We start from the raw sequence: 27,529 nt of genomic DNA, 5'->3' as shown, positions 1-27,529 counted from the left end.
CCTGTTCAGCAATGAAGGAAATAATAGCATTTCGCTGTCCTCTTAATTTATTCAAAACAATGAAAATAGACTTGGAAGTTTAGAATGAGAAGAGAACTTAGATTTTATCTAGATATTACAAGCCTTTCATTTGAGAGCACAATCATTAAAATACAAAAGAATAGAATGTCAGTCTTAAAGAATTGTGGACGAAGCCAACTAAAGTTTTGGATAAGAATTCCAAGTTACTTAATTATAAAAATTATGCTAACACACAAAAACAAGCATGAAAGAAAATATTTGTCACTGGACTCATTACAATGAAATTTTCATCCTGAAATTGTACAACTTTGGAAGATATACAATTTATTGGGTTTTTTTTACATGCTCATTTTTCACTTGACCAAAATTTACATGTTTATTTTTCACTTGACTGAAGTCTTGTCTTTGAGTTCTTCCAAAACTTGGCTTGGTGAACAGATTCTCATCAGTTACTATACTGTAGAAGGATTATAGAGAAAAACAGAACAAAACAGTAGTATAAAACATAGTTATATTTAAATACAACAGGAAATTAATGCATAAAAAAATTTCAGGATTCTATATTCTATCAGAGTTGTCCTGGAATACAATTGTTAAGAAATGAAAGGAATTTCTTTTCATGTTAGCTCTATTAGAGTTATGTGTAATGAAAAAAAATTTCTTAGGAAATCTATTGTAAAAACCTTAGGTAAGGAACAAACATAATCACTCTGTTTCTAGTTTCTGCAGAGATGAGCAACTAAGAGAGAACTTGTGTAGGGGTAGAATATAGTGGGAAGGCCATAAATGATAAGTGAGTTGAATTACAGATGTGTGTTTGAATTTAAGACAAGTAGTCTGTAATCTCTTTTAGGAATAATTTTTTTTTCTTAGACATAAGCAAGGGCAAGTCTGTACAGAAACTCACTGCTAGATTCCTCTCTGATTCTAGCATGTGAAAGAAGGGCTGATCTCCTGCACCAAATCTGACGTTCCAACTTTCTTGGCTGGTAGGTTGGATTTATGTTACTTCCGCAGACTGTGTGAAAGGGATGGGATGAACTTTTGCTGTTATGGAAGCAGAGCATTCTTCACAGTTTCCTTCTATTGGGGAATTATAGGAACTGTGCAGCTCAAAATTCTCCCATAAAAAATGGGCTGGCAGGGGTCACATGTGGCCGCCACTGTGGGCAGCTAACTCAGATTCACTTATTCTCATTTCCCACCAACCATTAATTGTGTGCAAGTTCAAGGAGGTTAAAGCAATTCATTCTTTATACCCTACCATTTCTAGTTCTCATTGAGATGGTACAATCACTGTAATCTCTTATTGCCTTTGACTTGTAAGTTACTTTAGAGCAGTATTCTACAAAAGTAGGGCTAAAACAGTTTTTTGGAATCTTATGTGTTTCCCAAAATTTCCTGTGAGGTGTGGGGTTAGATTTTTTTTTTTTTTTTTTTTGGGATTAGATTTTATAACCTATTTTGTTAGAGCAGACAGATAGCTAGATAAGAGAAGAGAAAGGGAAGCACAGGCCAAACAGCAGGAAACCATACAGTTTATAAACAAGGGGGTCTTTGGGCAGACAAAAAAACCCAGGACTGACAGGAAACCACACATTTTGGGGTAACAGGTGTCCAGGAGGCAGACAAAGAAAGGTGGGAAAAGTCAGGAATCTCCAGTGTCCAAACGTAACCTTTTGCTCATTATGCCCTCATTACAATAAAATTAGCCTTGCAGATAAAATGTTGCCATCATGCACCGAAGCTGTGACACTTCTGATCAAGGCTAAATAAGGACAAAAATCTCTCCTCTCCTTGGAAAGGTGGAGCTGGGATGAAAATCAGGGAATGCAACTCCAAACTTTTCCCTCCCCAGTGAATATTCTGCCCATTCATTTTTGTACCCCGTATAACCAGATTGCTAAAGGAATTCAGGGCAGCTACTCACCTGAGTCTGCCCGCTCTCCCCTTGATAGCACACTATCGCTTAATAAATCCTCACTTTATTTTCTTGACCTCCGTGTCTCGTATCTGAATTCTTTCTGCGATGAGACAAGAACCTACTCTCCAGTAACAATTTCATTAACTTACTAAGACACATTTAATAACTTCATTTGCACAAATATGGGGAAATGAATTGAGCCTAAAATCTGATTCATCTGACTTCCCATTGCCTTTACAAATATTTGGGAAATGAATGGCGAACTGAGGCATTAATCTTGCTAGTGTGGAAATGCACCCAATTCCTTGACTACACCATATCCTGTCTTCTTTTATGCTTTTGCTCAAGCTCCCCTTTTGCTTAGAACTGACTTTCCCCCAGAAATGTTTCTCTGTCCCCTAAGACTGCCCTCTGGTGATTTCATTTCCAGAAGCTTTTGCTACCTGCCCCGGTCTTTTTTAGATGCTAACGCCTCTGCTACCTTAAAACTTGTTCCCTACAATGACCACAGTCTGTTTCCCCAACTAGATTCTCAGCTTCTAGAGGACAGAGATTCCTATTGGTATATCTAATGCGAGTGTGGTGCCCAGCCCACAGTAAGCATGTGGTAAATAACTAACAAGGATATATTAATGCACTTTGATGGATTAAATTGTCCCAAACTTTTGTGGGCTATTCCACAGAGAGGCTCAAGATTGTATGGAAAAAAAAAAAGAAAAAAAAAGCAGACAAAACACTAAATGCTAAATTTGTCATCAAAATAAATCAGTAGTTAAAAGCATATAGAAATTTAGGTAACAACAACAACAAAAAGGTTTTGACTGGCAAATTCTCCATTTTAAAAGCAGCTTCAAAACATTTTTTTTAAGCAATGCATAATGTAGATAAAATAAATACTTAACGCATATTTGTTCTAGCTGCAAGTCCTATAAGGAAGTAACCTTAGTAAATGAAGTGAATCTGTTACATGACTCAAAACTTTTGTTGTTTTAAGTATCTGCAGATTGGGTTTTATGAATCCTGTTAGCTGAGAATTACATGTAGGCCATTCAGCCTACCGAGCATGAATTTCCTAGGACTAAACAATTATGTAACGATCATCATTAAGCTTTAAGAAGCTATAAGATAATGTGATGAGGCTAGTTCTGCATATGTGGTTGGGGGTAGAAGTTTAAAACTCTCTATTTTTTGTGACCCCAAAGTCCTAGCAAGTCCTTTGAAGATAGGTGTTAGGTATAGGGTTAAAACTGGAATCTAGAAATTTATAGCCCTTGTTAATTATGGGAAAAACTTCAATCGATTTTGTAGAAGGCAGAATCAGTTCCCTTTTGCTTGAGCATTTAAAGCCCATTCCAGGGCTTCCCTGGTGGCGCAGTGGTTGAGAGTCCGCCTGCCGATGCAGGGGACACGGGTTCGTGCCCCGGTCCGGGAAGATCCCACATGGCGCGGAGCGGCTGGGCCCGTGAGCCATAGCCGCTGAGCTGGCGCATCCGGAGCCTGTGCTCCGCAACGGGAGAGGCCACAACAGTGAGAGGCCCGCCCAAAAAAAAAAAAAAAAAAAAAAAAGCCCATTCCACAGAGACTTGTTCTTGGTGGACATATCCCCAAATAGATGTCACTTGCATTTATGTCTGAGGCAAATTTTAATAGAACTATATACTCAATTAGTGAGATTATACAACAGGCCATATTTAATAAAATTGGCTAGGTATTTAAACACATAGAGGCAGCAACTACTACACAGCTCTTATGAATTGCTCTCATGCTGGTATGGATGCTCCAGCATTGTTAGAGTTTACTTTGTTTTCTTTTCTGCAAGAGAGTACTAATATCTGGATGTTTTTAAATGTAAAAATCTCACACTTTTTAAGGTTGGCATGAGTGCTCTTTTTGGAAAGAGTATTGGGTGAGTCGATACTATTCTGGGTGAGCAAGATACACCCGCTATTTTCCCCGTGTTCGTGTCCCCCTTTGCGCCTGGGAGTGGAAATGAGAACAGAGCCAAGTGACTGGCCATTTGTGCAGAAGTCATTTGGAAATGGAGCCTGCACTATTTATAATATAAATAGGCCATAGGTACTTACTATGGCCAAGCACTGTTCTAGGTGCTTTACTTGTGCTGATTCATTTAATCCTCATGAAACTCTATGAGATGAAGGCCATCACCATGTCCATGTTAAATTATCTCCACATTCACTGTCATCATCTCCACGTGAATAGCTGTCTCAGGGTTACACAGCTGATAAGTGTTGGAGTATGTATTCAAATCCAGGTCTGGCTCCAGATACGGGACTATTAAACTATACCCACTGGAGGGTCTCCTATACACAACTTTGCAGTTTGGAAAATAAGAAGTACACAAATAACTTGGTTTTTACTTTACTTATCATATTTGTTTTACTTTTTTCTTTTTAAAAGATACATTATGCCTAAGGGAGAATTTCATTATGCTGTAGATAAACATTCACAAAAAAAATTCTTACAGAGGAGGCGTTGATAAAATAGAATATAAATGAATCCTAATTGGGTGCACCCTTCCTAACTCAGAAAGAAGTAAGTCATTAATTTACTTCCCTTTCAAAAACACAAAAGGCAATAAAAATATTAGCACCAACCTGTTTCTCCTATTTTTACAGAAGTTAAAGGATCGCTTGTTCCAGGAGTTGGATTTCTCTATGAATAAAAACCAGAATAATGTTAATACCACAGTTTTATAAACTTAGACACAATAAAGAAAAAATACCTCAGATTAAAAATATGTATTTTTTGGCTAAAGTTTGTTTTCTTTTGATTAAACTTCACTTTGCAGAGTTCTTTTGTGGGAGAAGTCATTATTTTGTAGATATTTACAAACTTTGATTTAAACTTGTATTTGTATTTCTAAATAGTATTTGTTATTTCTGTAGGTGAATTATTACCCCAAACCTTCACTCTGTCATATTTCCCTGCTGTAATGAAAAGACGAAATGGAAATTTTTTAAAAAGAGATAAGTTCTTTTAGTCATATTAACCATGACCCAATTCTTCTATATCCATATAGAAGATTTTCTCTGAATTTTGTCAACTAAGTATGTCATTGACTTTTTCAGATTTTAGATCATCAACCAAGAGAGAAGACAACTAAATTTAAGTTCGCCATCTATGCCCAAACCCAAGGAGATTATTTTCCCCAACATTTAAACTGTAGACGAGGGGTCATCTCCCATTCAAGTCGTTACAAAATCTTTCATATTAGAGTAGCTGCTCTCAATTACTTTGCTTTTATTAAGAAAGTATTATTTAGAGAAGATACGTTGACATGGAGTCATGCTAATGAATCATAGATTTGTATGATTATCAAAATCACCTAATAAAAATAGTTAAAAAAGAAAAGGGCAAAGGAACTTTATGTAGATTTACTGTCAAACTTGTTATAGCCCTGCCATTGCAATATTGCTATCTATCTAAACAAGCCTTTTTAAAAGAATATATAGTGTTTATAGTATGGAGATCACAAATAGTGTGAATAAGAACTCAATTGTACCATTCTTTTGTGACTAGGGACTTAATGATCTATGATTATAGTTCCAATTACTAGCATTATAATCACACACACCAATGTTGCGTCTGAACTGTCTTATAAAGAAAGTTACAGTAAAGGTTGTGTGCGTTGGACTCTGTCATACAGACTCAAAATTAATTTTAGGGGTGAAAAAAATCATTCATGCTGGAAAAATCATAGGTGGAGTTTGAAAAATCTGTCTCAGGAAATATGAGAATTTAAAAAAGCAAACATTTTAAACATGCATGAATATATCATGTTATTTTAACTATTTTTCATACACAAATTAAACTAGATACTATAATTAGAAATTTGACTATTTCATCCATATCCATCAAAATATATTAAATCAAGTTAGACAAAAAGTTTGGAGGATCTTTCATTGGAAGAGGGGGATAGATTTATATTTGGGGTTTCTTTATAGGGCAAGTGCAAAAAAAAAAAAAATTCTGTTAGAGTAATGCAGTGACTTCTATGTGTCCAGTTGAAAAAGATGAGTTTTACACAGTTTTGTTTCTCTTTGAGTTTAGTTGAACGCAGAGGACTAAACCCTCCTAGAGCTATTTACACCAGCATTTACAGCAAAATTAAAAACTGAGTCCTCACCTTTATCAGCAGGCCAATAAGCTGAGCACTTATGAGGATAATTCCAATGATAACAGCCATCACAGAATAAATAATGACTGTTATTACTATGAGAGAAAAATAAAGCAGCAAATTACAAAAGTGTGAAGTAAATGACATAGCAATTGAAAAGTAAAGCAGGTAAAATCAGGGTAATATCACTTTGTCTTTTTTATAGAAAGTACATTAATAAACTTTTATGTATATTTTAGTTTTTCAAAAATTAGGTTTTTCACAGTAACCACGTGGGAAACTGGGACTTTAAGTGGTAAAATCTTTTGTCCAAGGTCACACAACTAACGACAGTACCAAGACCCAGGGGTTTCAACTCCAAGTCTGGTGGAGTTTATAGGACCTCAGAGGTTTAATTACGGATAAGAGCTATGTGGACCTTCTACCCAATAAGGGAGAAACCACAGACTCTTTCATAGTTTCAGTGATATGGGAGAAAATAATGTCTTGATGTATAAAAGAGTATTGGACAGATCATAGAATCAAAAATTTGGAAGGAACCTGGTATAATCACGTTGTGAAAGGAAAAGAAGTCTAATGAGTTCAAGTTACACTAGGTGAGATAACTAGTTAGAAGTAGACTGGTAACTACTATCCAGCTCACCTATATTCTAAGCCTCTGTTCCCTCTATAGTATCTTTATGCGTAGTCTATAATAAAATCACTAAAAATCTTTTTCAAATCTTTTACACGTTGGGAGTGAGACAGAATTTAAGTTAGAGGTACTCTCACATATTCACGGCATATTTGTAGTGCTTCCAAATGAAGTATATAGAACTGAGGGCAAGACATACAGGGAAAAGAGCATATTTATTTGGCTAGTTTATATTTAAAAGCCTTATTACTGGTAAAAAAGTAAAAGTGGCTTTTCCTATCACTGGTATTGTCCAGCCTTCTTCTCCACTTAGCTTTAATTTATGAGATAGTGACTCAGTTATACAATCCATTTTTCTGGTGTGAGTATGGACACAGGCCAAGTGGGAAGGGAGGCCTAGAGATGCAGAGTAGTAAACAAGCACATAAATGAACCAGAGCCAAAGCGACAGCAGCACCTAAGTGGGGAAGCGACAGTCCCCAGATAGAGAGGATTGGGAAGATAGCTCCAAATTGATAGCACAGGGCCCGGAACAAATCCAGATGGAGACACAAATGGTCTGTATTTATTCTGGATTGGTGCCAATTAAGTAGGTGATTTCTAAGCCCCTTGCTTTCTTTATAGTAGGGAGGGGAGAAGTTCCAGTGTTTTATAAGCTCTAGACTTTTCTCAAGTACCCATAGTTACTTAGAAAGCTAAAAAAATATCTAACTTAAAAGAGAAATGATGATCAAATTATGTATTGCTGTTTCCAAAATGTTTAAGGAAATTATAGATGCCTATTTTAATTTTGAAAAGAGCATATTTTGTTTGCCTTTATAATTTTGTGTGACTAAAGTCAATAACATATACTCTCTTGTTTTTAAAATAAACTAGTGGTTACCAGTGGGGAGAGGGAAGGAGGACAGTCAATATTGGGGTAGGAGAGTAAGAGGTACAAACTATCATGTATAAAATAAGCTACCAGGATATACTGTACAGCACAGGGAATATAGCCAATATTTTACAATAACTATAAATGGAGTATGACTTTTAAAAATTGTGAATCACTATATAGTACACCTGTAACATATAATATCATACAGCAATTATACTTGAATTAAAAAAAACAGCAAAAAAAGAAAGAAAATAAACATAGAAAATAAAATTGACATTTCTATTTTCATAGGCATTTAAAACTAGCAAAACAAAATTTTAAATGGAATGATCATCATTCCACGTCAAATATTACCATACCTGGTTGTGAGAAATTGTGTGGATATCTTTGTCTTGCGGCTAAAAGGATAGCGTTTCAAAATAAAGTTAGAAAACATAAGGCATGTTTTAAAAATACCATTTTGGAATCAGACTGTCTAGTGGATTTCTTTTTCTTAACTGTGCTTAGAGAGCTAATGTTCAACTTTCAGCAGTGAGCTAGTAAAATGTATGAGGTAATGTCAGTCTTATTAGTAATTCCAGTATCTACTTTCAACTACCCAACAAGTTTTCATGACTCAGAAATTAGTAAACCATCTCATGAACTAAAGGGAAGGGTGTGAAAAAGTATTGGAAGAACCATCCGTGGACTTCCACAAGAAGCAGTGCATTTTTTAAAAATGTAAAAACGGTGATCAGAAAGGAGACATACTGAGCCATCATCCTGCATGGACATCAGTCCAACCCCAAAAGAGGCCATGTTGCTATCAATTTTCCAGATTTATGCCACAGCCACCATGAGGATCCAAACCCTTACTGTGTCTCAGCTAAGTTTTTGCCAGCAGTCCCACTGGATTCCCTTTCTGTAGAAGTTTCTAATACGGTTGCTTTAAGGCTCTGCTGGAGTTAACCTCCCCCTTATCAGTCCACAGCTAATATTTCTTTTTCTGCTGTCTCCAAACATCATTTCATGTCAAGAAGCTGCCTTACTACTGTAGCCACACAATTTTCTTGAATTTAAATATTATGAATAACATATCACACTATGTTGTATGACATACAAATCAAGGACTTGGTTATATTTGGTCATTCTTTTGCACTTATGCATAAAGGTTAACTGGACTTGTCTTCTCTATCTTTGTGGCAGTTTATAGTTGTGGCTGGTGTATGAGCTCTGGAATAAAACAGATAGGGTTTCAGTCATCTGTATGCCTCTTACTCATTGTGTGGCCTTGCTAAGTTACTTAGTTTCTCTGTGCTTCAGTATTCTCTTGGCAAATGAAGATTATAATACCCATCTCTTTGAGTTCCTATGAGGATAAGACCAGCTAATGCATGAAAACACTTAGTACAATGCCCCACCCACCATGCCATTCTTCATTCATAGGATTCAAGGCATGTAGCACTATGTGTGTCTGGAGTTGACCCATCAATGCTTTCTGGTTTGACACTAACATGTTGGCTTCACACTGCAGTCACTTTGAAAATTAGATTGTTTAACTGGACCCAGAAACCTAATAATTAGTTCCAAGCACTCAGCCTAATTTTCCTCTCTTGCTCTCTGTCCTTCTGAAAATCCATTGCTTCCATTTATCTCAGTGTATTTTTTCAATGATTCTATTAGCTAAAGATCCGGTAGCCACGCTAAGTCTTCTTTGAGGCTTTATTTTAAATCCAGAGGACCCTGCCTAAACCCCACCTACAAAAAACCCTCTCCCCTTCTACTTTCAACCTGCCCTTGTAAAGTCATCTTCTTCTCCCTAGAAAAATAACCAGAGAGAGAGTGAATGCCACCTGACCGTTCTTATCTCAGCACCCAGATGGCTTATATTTTACTGGGCGCTTATGATGTGCCAGGCTCTGAGCCAAGCAATTTTACACACATTTTCTTATTTAATCCTTAGAGAACACTGTGAAATAAGTATAATGAGTCCCACTTTAAAATTAAGAAGACAGAGGCCCTTTGGGGAACTCAGAGTTCAGCTCACTCAGGGTCAGCACCTGGGACAGGGCCAAGCCCTTGGCTGAGTCCAGCTGGGTTTAACCACAAGCCCCCCTTCACCACTGCACTACTGGATCCCTTTTATCTGGCCCACTATTTCATGGTCACATTCGTTGTTTATGTGTTTTGCTAGATTGTTTTAATTGTTTTAACCCACAGTATTTTTTCAGTGTGACAGTCCAGAAGTGAGAATTCCTCTGTGGGAGGGACTGTGTCTACTTTGCTTCCATTTCTCAGTCTTTGTCACAGTTTCCCCACAGTGGTAGGTCCCATTAAATAGAGTTGCACCATAACAATGACTCCAGAGCAACTGCTTTAAAATATGAACAAACCTTCTTCCTTTTCTGTAGTAGGTACAGGCATACTAGGAGAGTTTGTCTTTGGACCACTAGGAGTGGTTGGTATTGAGCCGTTGGCGGAAAGCGAAGCTGTACAAGAGAGAAATTGAGAGAGGAATCAAGAATGAGGCGATGAGTGGACCAGAGAGCGTGTCACAAAAGACAAATTTATCCCACATCTCTCCCAATGGCAGCTCCAGAATTTGTATATCACAGGGCCTTACAGAGGAGGAAAGTGAGCCTTGATTTCCTCATCTGTAAAATGATAATACCTGCCTCAAAATGACATTGTGAGGACTAAGTTAGTTAAATATATATATGTGTGTGTATTCACACACTCATCGGTCAGTACATTACTTGGCATGTAATGGACGTTATATTCAGCTTGACTATTATTATTGTTCTTATAAGGGGGGGCGACTTGAAGCTGCATGTGCCTACCATTTTACATAACTTTGGAAAACTGTCCATGTTAAAGAAAGACGGAGACTCACGGCAGTTATACAAAGACTGAAGTTCTGCCCCATGCCTCCACCTCCCCAGTACGATCCTATTTCCCCAGTAAAAACTAAAACAAAGACACTATTAAATTTAGTTTTCTTCTAGCTTGATAGAGGATGAGTCAGTTCTAAGGTTCTCCATCCATTCTCTCTTTCAAAAGTAGAATTTCCGAGCTCTAATAGAATTCTAGGAAATGCTGGCTCCGATCTAAGATTACTGGCTAAGGATCCAGATAACCAAGTGATGTAATGAATTCTAGGTCATGGTTATTCTTTACCCCAAACATATATGCACACAAATACAAATACAGAACATGTATTCTCATGTATCGTTTAAGATCTCATTGAATACATAATAAATTGGTTTTTATAATTAAGCAATTATCCATTTATTTTAAAATAAGTTTTATAAATTTATAAATTATTTTATGAAGTTTTATAAATTAAACAAGATTTTTATTGTAAAAGCAATAGATTGAATAAATTAAGCTTGGAAAATACAAGAAAGGGCAAAGAAAAATACAAAAGTCATCTATCATTCCACCACCCAGAGACAGATACTTTAAACATCTTGGTATATAATCATCTGAACTTTTAGCTATTGCATCTAAATATGGAATAATTGTGTTTAAATATGTAAATAGCATTTAAAACATATATACCATGAACATATAGCCTATATTTTGAATACTCTTCTATTACAAGATTTTTAATGACTGCATAGTATTCCATTGTATGAATACTGTAGTTTATTTATGAATCTCTGACTTTGAACATTCATATTATTTTTACTCTTATGAGAGTTAATACCATTCTGAGACAAACATCAGTGCACGAAACTCTGCAGAGGTATCTCTGCTCATTCTTTTGAGACACTTTAGTGAAGGAACTGGTACCCAAGTATGATGGTATGGGGGTGGAAGGACCCCTGCAAACACTTCTCAGGACAGCATCATCCTAGCTTCTCAGCTAAGTGCTCAAGGTTTCCTGGAGAATCCACAAAGAACTGAAAATACCTTTGGCACTTCTGCTCAGTTTACTGAAAGACAGATTTCCAAGGCCTGCCTCTTTCTACCAGCTGCCAGCTACTCAGTTCACCCTCAGATTGTTCAGGCAAGAACCCACACTGTCTGAAATATTTTCTCCTCTCCTATAGATCCTATTTTCACCTTGTTCCTTGACTTGTCATACTGCTTGATTCATTACTTGTAATGTAAACAATTGCCACACAAATTAGGCAAATGGTGTGACAAATAACTTGTATCTCTAAGTTATCCTTCAACATTCAGGGATGGTGGTGTAAAAGATAATATAAGAAGAAGAGTGTTTTTTAAATTGTTGTATACTTGATTTTAAATGTTTTAAGTATCCAGCAAAGGAATTCAGTTACACATATATCCATCTATCTATTCTTTTTCAGATTCTTTTCTGTTATAGGTTATTACAAGGTATTGAGTATAGCTCCCTGTGCTATACAGTAGGTCCTTGTTGTTCATCTATTTTGTATATAGCAGTGTGTATCTGTTAAGAACAAGTGTTTTTAAACAATAACCAGATGACAGGAATTTTGAGGTTTCATCAAATACCCAGATTAAAATTATGGAAAGAAATATTTTCATTAGGAATCAATGAAAGTATGTAAACATTATAAAAAAGGATACGTAATGAACAAAAGTCATCTATTTCTCTTAGTTAGTGTTACATCTTCTTTACACCTTTCAGTTCAGTGTCATTCATTCACATTTAGGGCACACGTTTATAACCCCTTGTGGATACCAATGAGCTTTTCTGAAACAAGTGTCCTGGGCTCCTAGATCCCAGGGCTGGCACATTTTGAATTCCTCAGCACTAGAACAGGGCTCTGTACATAATAGGTATTCAGTGAAATACTAACAATTGTAAATGTTTGGCCAGTTTCTTTTCTGGTTTAAAATTTTTTCTTCCAGTTTTATTGAGATATAATTGACATACAGCAATGTATTGTTTGGGCACTTTCTTATAAAGAAACACATAAGTGAGTTTCCAGATTGCATCTAAAATGAACATAACAATGAATTAAACAAGTCACATAACAAAGTGGCATGCACAGAATGAGTGTAAGGATAGTGAAAACCTGCATCTACAGAAGACCAACAAAATATTTTTGAGATTTCGATCACACACAATTTTACAACTAGAAGAAAAGAAATCCCGAAGTGAAAAAACAAAACCATACCAAATTTAAAGTTTTTAAGTGGTAAATGAGTTAAAAAGTTAAAAGTTTAACTGAAGCCATCTAGGAGTTTTGTTTGTTTGTTTGTTTGTTTTTTGCGGTACGTGGGCCTCTCACTGTTGTGGCCTCTCCTGTTGCGGAGCACAGGCTCCAGACGCACAGGCTCAGCGGCCATGGCTCACGGGCCCAGCCACTCCGCGCAGCATGTGGGATCTTCCCAGACCGGGGCACGAACCCACGTCCCCTACATCAGCAGGCAGACTCTCAACCACTGCGCCACCAGGGAAGCCCTAGGAGTTTTGATTGAGTGCAAAGATGGCCCTCCTCCAGCTGACAGTCTGAGTCAGGATTTGCAGGGGTTAGTTAGGGAGGTGTGTTCTGTCTATGGGACAGTGCCCCCTCCTGTTTGTGAACACCCTCAAGACCCTGCGTGACCCAGCCCCCCGTCTCCCCATCCTCATTGCTTGCCACTCCAATTTCCTCTTGTGGTCCAGCCATGCTGTCATCTCTTGGTTCCTCAAATGAGCCATACTCTTCTCCATGCCCAGACCTGTGTGCCTATTCTTCCTTTTGCCTGAAATATCCTCTCATGGCCCTAACTTGCCTAGTTATCTGCTTTTCAGGTCCCAGTTCAAGGCCATTTTCTTTCTTTCTCTTTTTTTTAAACTTTTAATTTTATATTGGAGTATAGTTGATTAACAATGTTGTGGTAGTTTCACGTGTACAGCAAAGTGATTCAGTTATACATATACATATTCTTTTTCAAACTGTTTTCCCATTTAGGTTGTTGCATAATATTGGGAGATCTTCTCTGATCTCCCCTACTTAGATTTAGACTAAAAACTCTGCAAAGTTCCCGGTGCTTGGCATGGTGTGGTAAAGCTCAATGAAATCTTACGATAGACTGTTAGAATCCAGATGTGTTCCATAGGCCTTGATGGTGTGGATGAAAAAAGTCACCTGCCATATCAGTAAACAAAGGATATTGCAGCCATCAAGCTGTCAGCCACTGCAGCTGCCCCAGACTGTGCACCCTGAGGGGATTCAGGATGGAGGAAAGCGGGCTACTGGCCCTAGACAGTTAAGGTACAGATCAAAGGAATGATTTCAATGGGCCCTGACTCTTGCATCTTCCCACACATGGAGAAGCACTAAATTTATTAACTTGAGGTGTCTGGTTTTCTTTAATTAACAGTAATCTTTTGATATTCCGACTACTTGGTTTTTATTGTAAAACTCGTACATATCTTGGCTCTTCCTTTACCTCTTCAGAGCAGTCCCTCAGAGCGACCTGAAAGGCTGTCTTCTGGGCTTAAGTCCTCAGAAATTCCGCCGAATAAAACATAATTCTCAGCTTTTAGGTTGTGCATTTTTTTCAGCCGACAATGGTTCCTAGGCAACTTGGGTATTTATTTTCTTGTTCGTTTATTTACAAAAGTGTGTAGGCATGTCTCTTTTGTACTAGGAAATACAATGAATTAATAAATAATTCATGGTCTTTCCATCAAGGAAATTCCAGCTTAGTCAAGAGAGATAAAAATTTAATCTAAGTGTAATGAAGTATTTTAGGGGATGGTGAAGTGAGGGCACAGGAGACAGTGGTCAGTTCTGTCTGAAAAATGAGGAGGTGGAAAGACCTCATGGAAGGGTTTTCTGAACCCACCTTGAAGGAAGTCTAGGGTTTCACCCGGCCAACCATGTGGACATTTAGGTACAGAGTCAGCAGGGTCAGTGATGTCCTGGCCCTTGAGACATCCTGGCAGTTTGGAGGAACTATAAGAATCTATGTGGCTACAGCATATGGTGTGAGAAGCAATGAAGGCAGTGAAGTTCCATTTGTTGTGGGCCATGACATGGAATTTCCATGGGCCAAGGCAGTTGGAAAGATGATGAAGGGTTTGAACCAGACTTTCATTTGGGGAGGATCACCGTCCATGGCATGAAGGATGATGTGGGAAAAACAAACAAAAAAACCATGCCCAGAACTCTTTAGAAGAGGATCCCATCTTGTGTTCAATAGTGGTCAAGATATGCAGTCCTTTTGAAAACAGGGCACTCCTCCTTACAGAGGGTCCTTATCACTTGTCAGCATTGCCTTTGGTGGAGAAGGCCTATATAGATTAAGGGCTTAAAGGGACAGAAAATTACAGCAAAAAAAGAATATGAATAATTTTAAACAAAGTGAGAGAAGGGGAAAACAGAATTTGCTAGGGATAATCAAAGTCTGTAACATTTTTGCTATCAAAATGAGAAAATGCTTAAGGAGAGAGAGATCATTAAAATTAGTTTTGAACTTTAGCAAAACAATTTTAACCCTCTAGCAAAGAGATAGACTTCTTTCTTCTCTACCAGCTACTCCTCAAGGGAAAGGACCATTTGGTGGAAATTTTGTTCTGAAGAAGCAGAGGCTGGAGTCCCAAGCCTCTAAATTGTAGTCAGAACTCAGGAATATCTAACATTGAAGGCAACAAGTTGTTCAGAGGAACAGTGTCCTTGAGGCAATTTCCAAAAATTGCACATGCTTTATCCAAGTTCCATTGGTGAGTGTCACGTGCTATAAAAACTGATTGGTGGCCAAATGGATTTGAGGCTGAAATTTTCCATGTATGTTCTTAGAAATACCTGCTTTAATTCTCCAGGTTTAGTTTCTCTGATACAATTTCTTACTAACATCACCTAAAACCACCAGCACAGTAAATAAATAAATACTAACTTGCAGTCAGTAAATAAATGACCTAAGAAGAACTTGATAAAAAATGTTTTTTAACATCATTGGCTTAACAATCTAATTTCTGTAGCTGATCTGTGAAATGACCTTTGTCATAGTTATTCTTCCGTTTTCTGAAAAAAATAGATAACCTTATAAGTGTTTTGATACGAATACCCATGCTTGGTTAGTGGTATGAGAAGGGCTCAGAGACCTCAAAGTCCAGAGTTCACAATCAGTGTCAGCTTGAAAGAACACGGGCTCTGATCATACAGACAAACTTTTAATTAAATTTTATTCTAACATAGATTCATATGGAACAATTTAAAGAATTTTATCCATCACCTCAAATTAAATAAACCAGCCCCTAATTGGAAAATGTCACTTAGGAGAAACAAAAGAAATATCTCTTTATACATCCTCAGATGCTTGAGCTCCTTTCACAATTCAAGAGAAGGAACCCCAAATCCCACAAAACATATCTCCAACAACCACCAAGAATGTTCTAGTGCTACATCGATAGCAATAGAGCTCACATTTATTTTACTCTCCCAGGTTCCTAAGGCCCTAATTGGCTAATAGGCAAGCGGGGCTATATTTAGTCATGCGAAGTTGCAAACTTTCTATGAAAAGCAGATTTTAAACAGGGCTTTTTACAACATAGTCTTCAGTTGGGCCAACTAGGTAGAAAGATTCCAAGGAAATGTGTAGCCATTAAGCAACAGACACGGTTTGCCTGAACCTCTTAAAGGGTGGATTACAGGAAGGGTTTCTCTCCTGCTTCTTTTCCTCTTGTGCTCTAGGTCCCTCCGTTTCTGTTGCTAAATCAGCTTTCAATCTGTCTGCCTTGTTCGCTGAATAAAGGTCAATTTCAATATTGTCCTAATTAATTCAAAATGTACTTTTACATTTTACCTTACAAAGACTTTTGGATTATTTAATCCAACTTCCTTACTTTATAGAAGAGAAATTTGAAAATTAAATGATTAGCTCAGTTTAACACAGCAGGTAAGGAACAAAACGGAGAACAAATTCTGCTGCTTTCCCATAATATTCCCACTTTCCAGATCTCTGCCTGGTTGAGATCTTGTCAGCAAGATTTTTGATGTTTTAGCATATTAGCTGGTGAACATTGGGGTGCATTGTACACACAAAAAAAGGCAACTAAAGTCCTTGAGATTCCCAGACATCCTAAGGGCCAGAATTGTTATAATAATCATGTAGTCTTCATCTTGATGATTTTTTCACACCAATATATTATACTACTTCCATTATATCTCTTAGTTCTCAGTGTCCCCTTGCTATAGCCACTAAGAAAAACTGTTTTCTGCTCTAGCAATAATGACCTGAGAGTCTTTTCCTTAATCCCTTTACTTCTGTTGCAGGAACACATCCAGACTATACCTGAAAAATTCCCCCTTTCTCCCCAAGAGAAGCATATTTACCTTGTGGTATCATTGAAGACATTCCAGCATCTGGCCACCCAGGAACAGATGGGTCTTGGGCCATCACTGCACATTTCCTTAGCTGCACTGGGCTCTCAAAACTTACTCTGAAGTTCTTGCCCCGTGCCTACTTGCAATGAATCACTGGCTGAAGCTTGAAGGATGGGTGGAGTATTCGGTAGAAATGTGGAGGAGGAGGAATTAAGGTAAAGAAATAACGTGGGCTAAAATATGGAGAAAGAAAGAGTACAAGGTGCATTTATGTGGAGGCTCGGGGGCAGCTGGCAGGCCAAGGTTGGCAAACCTCTCAGACCTACAAGAGTTTAATGTTCAAGTGGCGAATTAGTGCAAAATGGAATAGAAGGGTAGGTTTAGCAGGGCCTCCATCTCCTAGTTAAAAACACTTTTTTCATTCTCCAAGTAGTGAGATGGCGTTTGCTTTGGTACTTTGCACAAAGTACGTATTAGGGACTGGAACTGAATCACTTCATTTTAGATTTGGGAAGGAAGGAGTGAATGAATGAATATACCACCCAGAATATTAAACATTCCAAATTTGCACGGTGGTGTCATCTCATATTTGCCTGACGTCGGAATTGTTCCAGAACATTCACCCCTTTTGTGTCTTATCCTCACTGCTCTGACCTCACGGTTGGTCATGAAAACCGTGTCTGGGTGTTGCAGGAGGGACATGACAGGGCCCCTGACACTGTTCCCAGTGTGTGGAGGAGGTGGGGTGACTTGGGGGTTAGGGACATAGTTGGGAACGGAGGTCCTGTCTCCTGGCACTCTGCTCTGGGTTCCAGCCACTAAACCACACAGCTCCCCCAAACAGCTGACCTTGCTTACATGGAATGTCATCAGAAAGAAGGTAAAATGCAACGTTGGACAAACACCCTACAGTTTTGCTCTCTGCCCAAACTTCAGCTGCCGAGCTCCTGTCAGGATGTGATAAAGTCATTTTACGCAGCTGTTGGTTTTAGTTTGGTTCCCTCCTGACTTGCAGTTGATAGAAGTCTTATCTCACAAAAGCCAACTCTTATAAGAATACACCCCCCCTATGAAATGCTTTCAATAGTTTCCAAGTCAGAAAAGGAAATTTCCTAAGTGCTACAGTTTTCTGGCATTGTGATGACCATGAAAACTGATAGATAATGTATTTGTGGAAGTTCTGCCCAGCTCATTTGTGGTAAAACTGGGCAAAAAACTCACATCTGCTGGCTTCCAACTCAATGTCCTTCTGCCAGGCTTCTTTGTTTTCTACAGAACGAACGTACAAACAGAGCTCTTGCCTATTCCAAAAGATGTTTGGAGAAGGCTGTTGCCACGAAGCAATATTTTAAAAGAAATACTCAGTTTTGCCCTTGAACCAAAGGATTGACAAACTCAATTTGGGTCAACTTGTGATAATATAGTTAGATGTCCCTCTTGTCTCTTGTTATTCATTTCTCTTTTTTGGAAAGGTTTTAGTAAGCCAAAGTAGCCAGTTACAGTTTAGAAAAATTGAACTTTCTAAAGGATAAAGTTGTTGATGGGATAACATTTGAGCTTAGTGTTTTGAATAGCCCTCAAAATTTTGTGCACTCTCTGGTTAATAGCTCTTAAAGAAGGACACAGCATATCCACTGGTGCAATTAGTGGGCCAGATGTCAAACGCAATGACCCAGTTTCTGCTCACCTGCAGAGGGGCTTGCTTTGGCAGTTCCCAGCAGCCAATGGGTTGCACCTCTGCCTTCCTTAACTTGGTAGAGAGCAGCTCCTCCCTGAGTCTGCCTTGGAGCTGCTATGGCGTAGGAGGACAGTGGTTTCCCTCATGGAACCCTGAACTTTATAGCCTGGTTCTGTCCTGCCCAGCTTCTAGTCACCCTCATTGCTCCAAACTATTACTGAGCCAGCGAATAAGAGAGAGAAAAACCAGCCCATAATCCCAGCCATTGTGCATTCTTCAGCCTGGATAGATAGAAAGCAAGGGATATTTCTGTTCGTCGTCCCAGGGCAAAAGGAGATCAGGATTCTGGTCCTGGCTTTGCCACTAATTGGTTGGGGATCTGAGTAAGTCACTGAACTTTTTTGGGCCTCAGTGTCTCGTTTCTAATATGAGAGTGAAGGAACAGATGTCCTTTAAGGTGCTTCATTATTCCAAAATCATAGACATTCATATGTCTGAGATGGTAATATTCATAATCAACACGTATATTTACTACATAATAGGCATTTTCTCTTCAAAACAATTAGCTGAGAGCATATTATTATATATTAACCATCATGTGTAGAGGAGAAAAACAAAGATCAGAAACATCGCCTAATTTGCCTAAGATCACGCAGCTGATAGATGGTGGAGCTGGAGTTTGAATTCCCATCTCCTTGACTGCAGAACTGTCTGCCAAGGTCTACCATAATCTATGCAAAATATAAAGAATGAGGACACCAAATAAATTTCATTAAGAGAAGATGAAATTCTCACCAAATTAGGCAACTAACTCTCAAGCAAGCCTTCCCTTGCAGCAAATCAGGGCTAACTGAAAAGATGCAAAAATAATAATTCACCTGTGCAGAAGCTGAGGGTAGGAGGGTTATTCCTCTAACATACAGTGACAGAGTGACCTGTAGTGTCAGATCCAGGTTACGGAAGGCCAGATGTTTCTGGTTGGTAACAATTTGTTAACCGAAATCTCACTTTTTCCAGTGAAGCATCTTCCAGTCCAGTTACTCTTTGCTTATCATAAATCCTCAGAACTAAAGGAGATTTCACATACTTTAGAGGTGTCAGCTTTAAGATATTGGCATTTCTGTAGCTAAACTCCCTATAGGTATTAGGTTAGGGGTTAAAGGAAGTTAGACTGGATGAGAAAAATTCTAATTAAAAATGAAAACTTTACCCCAAAGTTCTCACACCACCGAGACTTCCTGTCACTGGCTGGACAACCATGAATAGGAACAGTGGAGATTAGATCAGCATACTCACTCTTGACTGCACGTTAGAATCATCTGTGGTACCCAGACATTGGAGTCTAATGTTGCCTGCAGCAAGAACCATTGTCCCAGTCTAGATAAACATGTAGAAACTTCATTTTCTTAATCTTTAAGATCTTTTCTTACATTTTCAAAGGTTCTTATGTCACCCTTACCTGGTGTTGCACAGATTCATAAAATGATTGGATATTAGCCTGATTTGCTTGAGAAAGAATACCATTCACACTTTTCCATATTAAATGATGGTATTTCTTGGGGTTTTGTCTTAGGAAACCCCATCTCCCCGACATTTGATTTCACTGTAATGCACTTCCCAAGGGTAAGTTCCTCAGTGTGTGAAACAGACAAAGTGGAATGGCTCTGGTGGAAACCTGGGTTCCAGGCCTGGAGCCTCATACCCCATGTCCACAGCCACCTGGGAGCTTCCCCAAGGAACTCCACAGGCACTCAGCTGGAGAATCCTCAGCCTAAAACTGAGTTTTTAAATTTTAGGTTGGGATCCCTTAGTGTAAGAGTTGGTAAACTTTTTTTCTCTAAAGGGGTAAAGAAAAAAGATTTTAGGCTTTGCAGGTCAGTCTCTGTTACAGCTCTATAATTCTGTTGTTACAGGGCAAAAGCAGCCACTGACAATATATTAGCCAATGTATAAATGAGTGAGTACAGCTGTGTTCCAGTAATTATTTATGGACACTCAGAGTTAAATTTCATATAATATCCACATGTCACAAAATATTCTTTTGGTTTTTTAAGCACTTAAGAATGTAAAAATCATTCTTAATTTTCAGGCTATACAAAAGCAGGTGGTGGGTTGGATTTGGCTCATGGGCTATAGTTTGTTGGCCCTGGCATTAGTGTATTTGGAATCTCTGGATGTGGAACTCAGTCATCAATACTTTTTAGAGTCCCTCAAATGATTCCAACATGTAGTCAAGATAGTGAATTCCTGCTATAAGGGGCCATGAAATCAGTTTACTCAGTTGTCACTGGCATTAAAAAATTAAATTGTATAAAATAGAAGAGTACGTGAAAGTACATCACACACTGTAAGGACAGTTACGATTTTGTGAAAGTTTGTTTCATACATATATATGTTTATGTGTTTGTCTCTGTGTACAATGAGTTGCAATGTACCTTCACGATGTGTTAATCGTCCTTGAATATGTCTTGTTGATAGATACACCTGGCTATACCCTATCTGAATACCTGGCCTCCAGAGGGGCTAAGGGAGTCAATAGCCCTTGTCACAATTGAAATCCACTTAAGGCACCCACAAGCTATTGGCCAGTTAGCTTCATACTCCAACAGCCTTATCCAGCTTATATAAGGTCTATAAAAGCAGTTAGAGTTTCTGTGTGTGCTGTACCATTAAAATGGTACATTGCTGAATTGCTTGACAAGATATTTTGAGATCTGTACCTGACAGAACAGGGAGGGTACCAAGAGGCAAATTTGTGCCGTGTTTCTCCTGGTAAGACGCAATGTCACTGCCGCGATCCATCTTCCCAGTTGCCTTCAACAGATGCACTATGTTCACATTTTGTGCTTTGGGTTTATTTCCTTTCCTTTCAATTTTTAAATATCATCATGACAGAGAAATAAGTGGCGATATCAAAGGGAGAGCCCTAGATAAAAAGTTATCTAGTCCAGATAAAAAGGAGCAGAAGGTTAACATCATAGTCATAAAATTAGGGTTCATTAGCTGCACCAAAAGGAGAAGACAGACTACCAGCCTTCACTATAGGCTTCATTTTAGTGAAAGCACGAGCAGGACACTGAGTGACAATGCCGCAAGAGTAAGGAAGGGCCAAGCTCGGAACATTAATGTGTATGACAAATAAGGCAATATCATATATGGATTAAATGCACAGACTCTAGAGCCTGAGTGCCTGGGTTCAAACTAATTTCACTAACTACTGGCTGAGACCTTGGGCAGCTGATTTAATCACTCTGTACCTTTGTTTCATAATTTATGAAATGGGGATAATAATTGTCTATCATATGGAGTTATTGACTAAGATAAATGAGTTAAATAGATACATATATATTTATATAAATGTTTATAAAAACAGAAAAACTGATCTTAAAATTCATATGGAATTGCTAGGGACCCCAAATAGCCAAAATTATCTTGAAAAAGTACAAAGATGGATGACTTACGTTTCACAATTTCAAAACTTACTACAAAGCAACAGTAATCAAAACAGTGTGGCACTGCTCTAAGGATCAATGGAATAGAATCGAGAGTCTAGAAATAAACTCATATATCTGTGATAATTGATTTTCAGCAAGGGTGCCCAGACCATTTAAAAGGGGAAAGATCTAAAATATCAAGGGAGATAAGGCTGTAGACAAGCTGAAGCCAGAACTCTCCTCCTGCATTTTATACTGGGGGTTGGTATGGTGCTTGGGGACTGAAGGAAGAATGTACAATGTTTTGTGACTTGGGGCTTGCAGTTTTTTTGGAGTCATTCACTTTACTGAAACAGACATGGGTCAGAACACTGCCTGACTCCCAAGATGTGGTAGGAGTCTCAGTGAATAAAGCACCCTAAGGTTCTATATGCTGCCACTTTCCAGATACTCTTAGCTAATAAAGTGTGGCAGCTGGGGGCTTGGAGATGAGTTATTGTATCATAACAGAAACAAGCCCTGTAAAAAACAGAAAATGGACCTTTTCCAAAGAAGACATACATATGGACAACAGGCACATGAAAACATGCTCAACATTGCTAAACATCAGAGAAATGCAAATCAAAACCACAATGAAATATCACCTCACACCTGTCAGAATGGCTATCATCAAAAAATCTACAAATAACAAAATGTTGGCAAGGATGTGGAGAAAAAGGAACACTTGTACACTGCTGGTGGGAATGTAAATTGGTGCAGCCATTATGGAAAATAGTACAGAGATTCCTCCAAAAACTAAAACTAGAACCACCGTATGATCCAGCAATTCCACTCCTGGGTATATATAGAAAGAAAATGAAAACACTAATTTCAAAAAATATATGAACTCCAATGTTCATAGCAGCACTATTTACAATAGCCAAGATATGGAGGCAACCTAAGTGTCCATCAAGAGATGAATGGGTAAAGAAGATGCAGTACACACACACACAGACACACACACACACAGACACACACACACACACACACACAGGAATATTGCTCAGTCATAAAAAAGAATGAAACTCTGCCATTTGCAACAACAAGGATGGACCTAAAAGGTATTATACTTGTGAAATAAATCAGAGAAGGACAAATATTATATGTTATCACTTATAATGTGGAATCTAAAAAATAAAACAAGTGAATGACTATAACAAAAGGGAAACAGAGTCACAGATATAGAGAACAAACTAGTGGTTACCAGTGGGGAGAGGGAATGGGGTAGGGGCAAAATAGAGGTAGGGGATTAAGAAGTACAAACTACTATGTATAAAATAAATAAGCTACAAGAATATATTGTACAGCACAGGGAATATAGTCAATATTTTATAATAGATTTAAATGGAGTATAATCTATAAAAATATTGAATCACTATGTTGCACACTTGAAACTAATATAATACTGTAAATCAACTATATTTCAATTTTAAAAAAAACAGAAAATGGGAAAATAGTAACCATGGGTTATCTCATACGTTTACTGTCAATTCTTGCTCTTTTGTCTGTCAGATCCGTGAAATCAATTTCAGTATACATCACAACCAAGTTTATTTCAGTAGTAATAAGCACAATGAAATGAATATGCTGGTGTCTAGGTTTTCCTCTGTTAATGTTTGTCAGCATTGCTTAATGATAGAGACATCTTAGAAAGCAAAGATTGTGTGTGTTCAGTTTAATTTAAAAAGTTTTAAAAAACTTTTCCTAATTATATTTGATGATTCTTTTCACAGAGAATTTAGAAAGTATGAAAAAGCAGAAAAAAATGACCTCCAATCCCAACACCCAGAGATAACCCTGGAATATTTCTTTTCAGTATTGTTGCTTTAGTTTTAATTTAGTTCATTTATCACAGAAACTACACAGAAAGGTACTTATTAAATATATAGATATGATAATAATGGCTGGAAATCTATTGCCCGTCTGCTTTTGTTGGTAACTTACCTGATGTTGTAACACCTATTTCTGGAGTAGTTGTGGCGACAGCTTTAGTAAAAATATAACCTATAAAGACATTTGAGAAATTATTTAAAATGTGCTTCCCCAATAGGTTCATAGATGTTTTCGGTCATCCTCTAGAGACCAAAGTAAAAAGAAATTCATTACAAGAATGTTAAATTCAACTTCCCAACTTAAAATCAGTGTAAGTCAATTTTGAGATACTGTCTCTTCTTCCCCCTCTTAGAAATCCTTCTCCAGGAGTTCATAGTGAGAGTGTTCATTTCTTTCTAAAAATTTCACATCAAACTAGAGATTTATAGATTTGGTAGCTAGCCTAACAGATCATCTCAGGCTGACCTTTGAGGTATCACTGAAGTTTAGAGATGAAAGGGATTTTAGATGCCATCTAGTCTGTGTTTTATTTAAGAGGCAGGAGAAAACTGAGGAACCATGGGGGTCAATTGATTCTCCACAGTTAAACTAACCTGCAGCAAAATTCTGGTCACTTGTCATTTCTGCAACTATTATTAATTGAGTGCCTACTATGTGCCTAGCAGTGTGGAGGATGCATAAAGGAAGCACAGGTTTGACTTTTAAGAAATTTAGAGTGCTGTTGTCCCTGAAACCCAGTTCAGAACTCATTCCCATAACAATTAAGTGGAGAGAAAGGGTCTCCTCTTGGATCACTGAAGAAAAAGGAGAAGCCTTGTTTCTTTGCTTAGTCATTCTAATGGTGTGTCTGCAGGCGTGTGTGGTAAGGTGCACATGGCTAGTCATGGTCCAGGGACACAGAGCTCTCTCCAAAGGCTTCTTAGCATCAGGACCCGATTTTCAAATCAAAGCTTTGGCTTTTCCTTGAACACACTATGTCTTCTCCTGCCTTAGAGCTTTCGCCCTTCATGTCCCCTCCACCTCCGGTGCCCTTCCCCAGATTTTGCAAGGTTGGCCTCTTCTCATTGTTCAATTCTCATCAGAAATGTCACGAACTCAGAGAAATATTTCCTGCTCCTCTTCTCTACATCAGCTTTCTGCACTGTGTTCATTACCTTCCCTGGTTTAATTCTCTGTGTGCTATTTTTCACTGTCTTTTCTTCTTTTAATAATTTACTTGTTCTGCTGAATGTCTGTATCCCCCTCCCCATCTGCCCCCACCCGCCCTGAACTCCAACTCTGGGAGCTCATTTATCTCCCTGCTGTGGCCTCGGTGTTTGTCATCTGACACATAATTACTGAACGAACAAATGAGTGAATGAATTCAGGGACTGGGAATAAAATAATTTCAAAAAAACTTACTCTCTGTTGGGAGGATGACATCTGATACTCTTAGAATTAGAAGTTTTGACTTTACCCTTAAGATTACTGGAGAAGCAAATAAGTTTTTTTCCCCATTTCCTCACACTTTTCACATTCTCCTCTTCAACTAATGAATAAGAGGGGGAAATTTTTTCCAGTGTCTTTCTATTATTCTATAAAGTCGTCACATCAAGAGAGTTTCTTTGGAGTAGCAGTCCCCAACCTTTTTGGCACCAGGGACCGGTTTCGTGGAAGACCATTTTTCCATGTACCAGGGGATGGGGGTTGGGGGGGATGGTTCAGGCGGTAATGCGAGCCATGGGGAGCGGCTATAAATACAGATGAAGCTTCGCTCCCTCGCCCGCCACTCACCTCCTGCTGTACAGTCTGGTTCCTAGCAGTCTGGTTGGGGATCCCTGCTTTGGAGGATTCCAGAAGATGCAAAGATGATGACAGCCTTGGCCCTGGAGACCAAGGCAGCCTTTGGAGTCACTTGACCTTGCTGACCTCCTGAAGCCTCATTTAAGGCCTTACTGCACTACCGGCTTGAGCACTGGTAAAATGAATTTCTTTCTTTTCCAGGAATCCTTTCCACATATTCTTCCCCGCCCCTCCCCCAAATGGGTAATGTGTCTAATTCGATTGAGTAACCCCACTTTGCCCTCTGGAACCACGCAATGAATACCTCTTGTCTCTTCTGTGTAAGAGCTCTACAAATGTCTGAATATATTTAAATATTCTGCCACATTCCTTCCATGTGTTTTCTTTTCTTCAAGCTAAATGTTTTCATTCCTTGCCACTTAAAAAAATTAGAGCAACTTTGTTAATCTTCTGTTTTCCTGGAATTTTCCCATTCTCCATCACTTCTCAGAAATCCCCATCCCATACCCAGGTTTGTTTCCTAGTTTATGACTATCATCGTAGCTAAATACTTATTTACTACTTTACTATGTGCCAGGCACTGGAGTAAGGACATTACAGTAATTAGTTTGTTTAGTCCTTAGGCGCTTACTAGGAGGCAGGTACCAACATTGTCTGCATTTTACAGACATGGATGCTGAGGCCAGGAGAGGGTAAGTAAGTTGCTTAATTTCCCCAGCTTTCAGATATGAAGCCAGGTTTGAACCTAGTTCTGTCTTTCATGCCCGTGCTTTAACCATGACACTACTCTATCCCCTGATGTATCTTAGAAAATGCTGGATCCCTTCCCCATCTCCTAGAGCGCCCGGTAGATCCTTGATGCTTGCTGTAACTCGAGTTACAACCACGTTTGAGGGGCTAAACACATTTCAAGTCATTGCCTGCTCCTTATCTATGTGCCGGGCACCAGTATTTCTGACACATAAACACTCCATTTGAGAAGACGTTAACCATTAACACTCTCGGGAAGAGGCCAAAAGTAATGATAATTTGATACCACTTCATAATATGCCTATGTTATTTCTTTTTTTAATGAATGGATTTCGATTCCTCCCCAAACCACATAACCCCTTAGCCAATAAGAGTTCTTTCTTTTTTTGTTTTTTCCACCTTACACCTCAGTAATGGACCACAATGTGAGAAATAACTCCCCCATGGATTCAGGGTTCATGCTTGCGGCTTGTACATTTTTGTCAGGAGAAGGATGAAATCATAATTTTTTGGAAGACTTTTTTGAAAACTGAAGACTGTATATCCACTATCACCTTCACGAATGACTTTCTAACTTAGAAGTTAAACTTGTGAAAACGCCGGTAAAGCAACACATTCCTTCACACAGAGATGTTTCTCAGTGTATTTGGTAAAATTCTTTTAATTCTGGCTAGGCATAGGATTGAAGCATGCTTCACACCCTGGAACTGTGCTGTGATCCAGTCACAATTACTGGGCCCCCTGGAGCCATTTCTTTCACGGAGTCCCAATAAGAATCCATCCTCCAGACTGGGATCTGAGATACTACTCATTTAGGTATTCGTTTAAGTCAGATAGGACTAAAATGGGATAGTTTATCTTTGCATGTATAATCCTATATCCCATATTACAGCACCCTGCGAAAAAAAAATTCCACTTACCTGACAATAGTAGCACAAAGATCATTTTTCCGTGCATCCTGAGATCATGAGCTCGCTTGCCAAGGTCAGTGCAAGAAATCCGCCAAGGAAGACTGGTGTGACGTCTGTGGCCTCAGCCTGCACTCTGTTATCTTTCAGGCCCACCTTCTCCAGGCATTGGGTGATAGGCCGGGTGGCATTTTTAAATGATGCAAAGTTGTGAACCGTCTATCCATAAAGATACGTGGTTATCTGCTTAACTGGGATTATTAAAGTGTTCAGTCAAA

General features: G+C 38.5%; 1 protein-coding gene across 5 annotated transcripts; it reads right to left on the bottom strand.

Annotated features, from left to right (window-relative positions):
* Nucleotides 1-328: 328 nt before the first annotated feature.
* LOC112393769 (glycophorin-A) lies at nucleotides 329-27,529 on the bottom strand. Of its 5 annotated transcripts, XM_024736140.1 has the most exons (8): nucleotides 27,264-27,521; nucleotides 23,923-23,982; nucleotides 9,967-10,062; nucleotides 7,954-7,992; nucleotides 6,093-6,178; nucleotides 4,561-4,618; nucleotides 1,952-2,045; nucleotides 329-478 (listed from the first exon to the last, which is right to left on the bottom strand). In XM_024736140.1, the coding sequence occupies exons 1-7, from the start codon at nucleotides 27,298-27,300 to the stop codon at nucleotides 2,002-2,004; spliced, it is 420 nt and encodes a 139-aa protein (XP_024591908.1). In that variant the 5' UTR covers nucleotides 27,301-27,521; the 3' UTR covers nucleotides 329-478; nucleotides 1,952-2,001. The 5 variants fall into 5 exon arrangements, with proteins under 5 accessions (XP_024591908.1, XP_024591912.1, XP_024591910.1 ...); XM_024736144.1 differs by lacking the exon at nucleotides 7,954-7,992 and having other exon boundaries at nucleotides 27,264-27,529; XM_024736142.1 differs by lacking the exon at nucleotides 1,952-2,045 and having other exon boundaries at nucleotides 27,264-27,513.

Source organism: Neophocaena asiaeorientalis, unplaced genomic scaffold, assembly GCF_003031525.2.
Source record: "Neophocaena asiaeorientalis asiaeorientalis breed wild unplaced genomic scaffold, Neophocaena_asiaeorientalis_V1.1 scaffold7, whole genome shotgun sequence".
NCBI classification, from domain to species: domain Eukaryota; kingdom Metazoa; phylum Chordata; class Mammalia; order Artiodactyla; family Phocoenidae; genus Neophocaena; species Neophocaena asiaeorientalis.
Note: the sequence above shows the minus strand (reverse complement) of the source record. Positions and strands in the feature narration are given on the sequence as shown.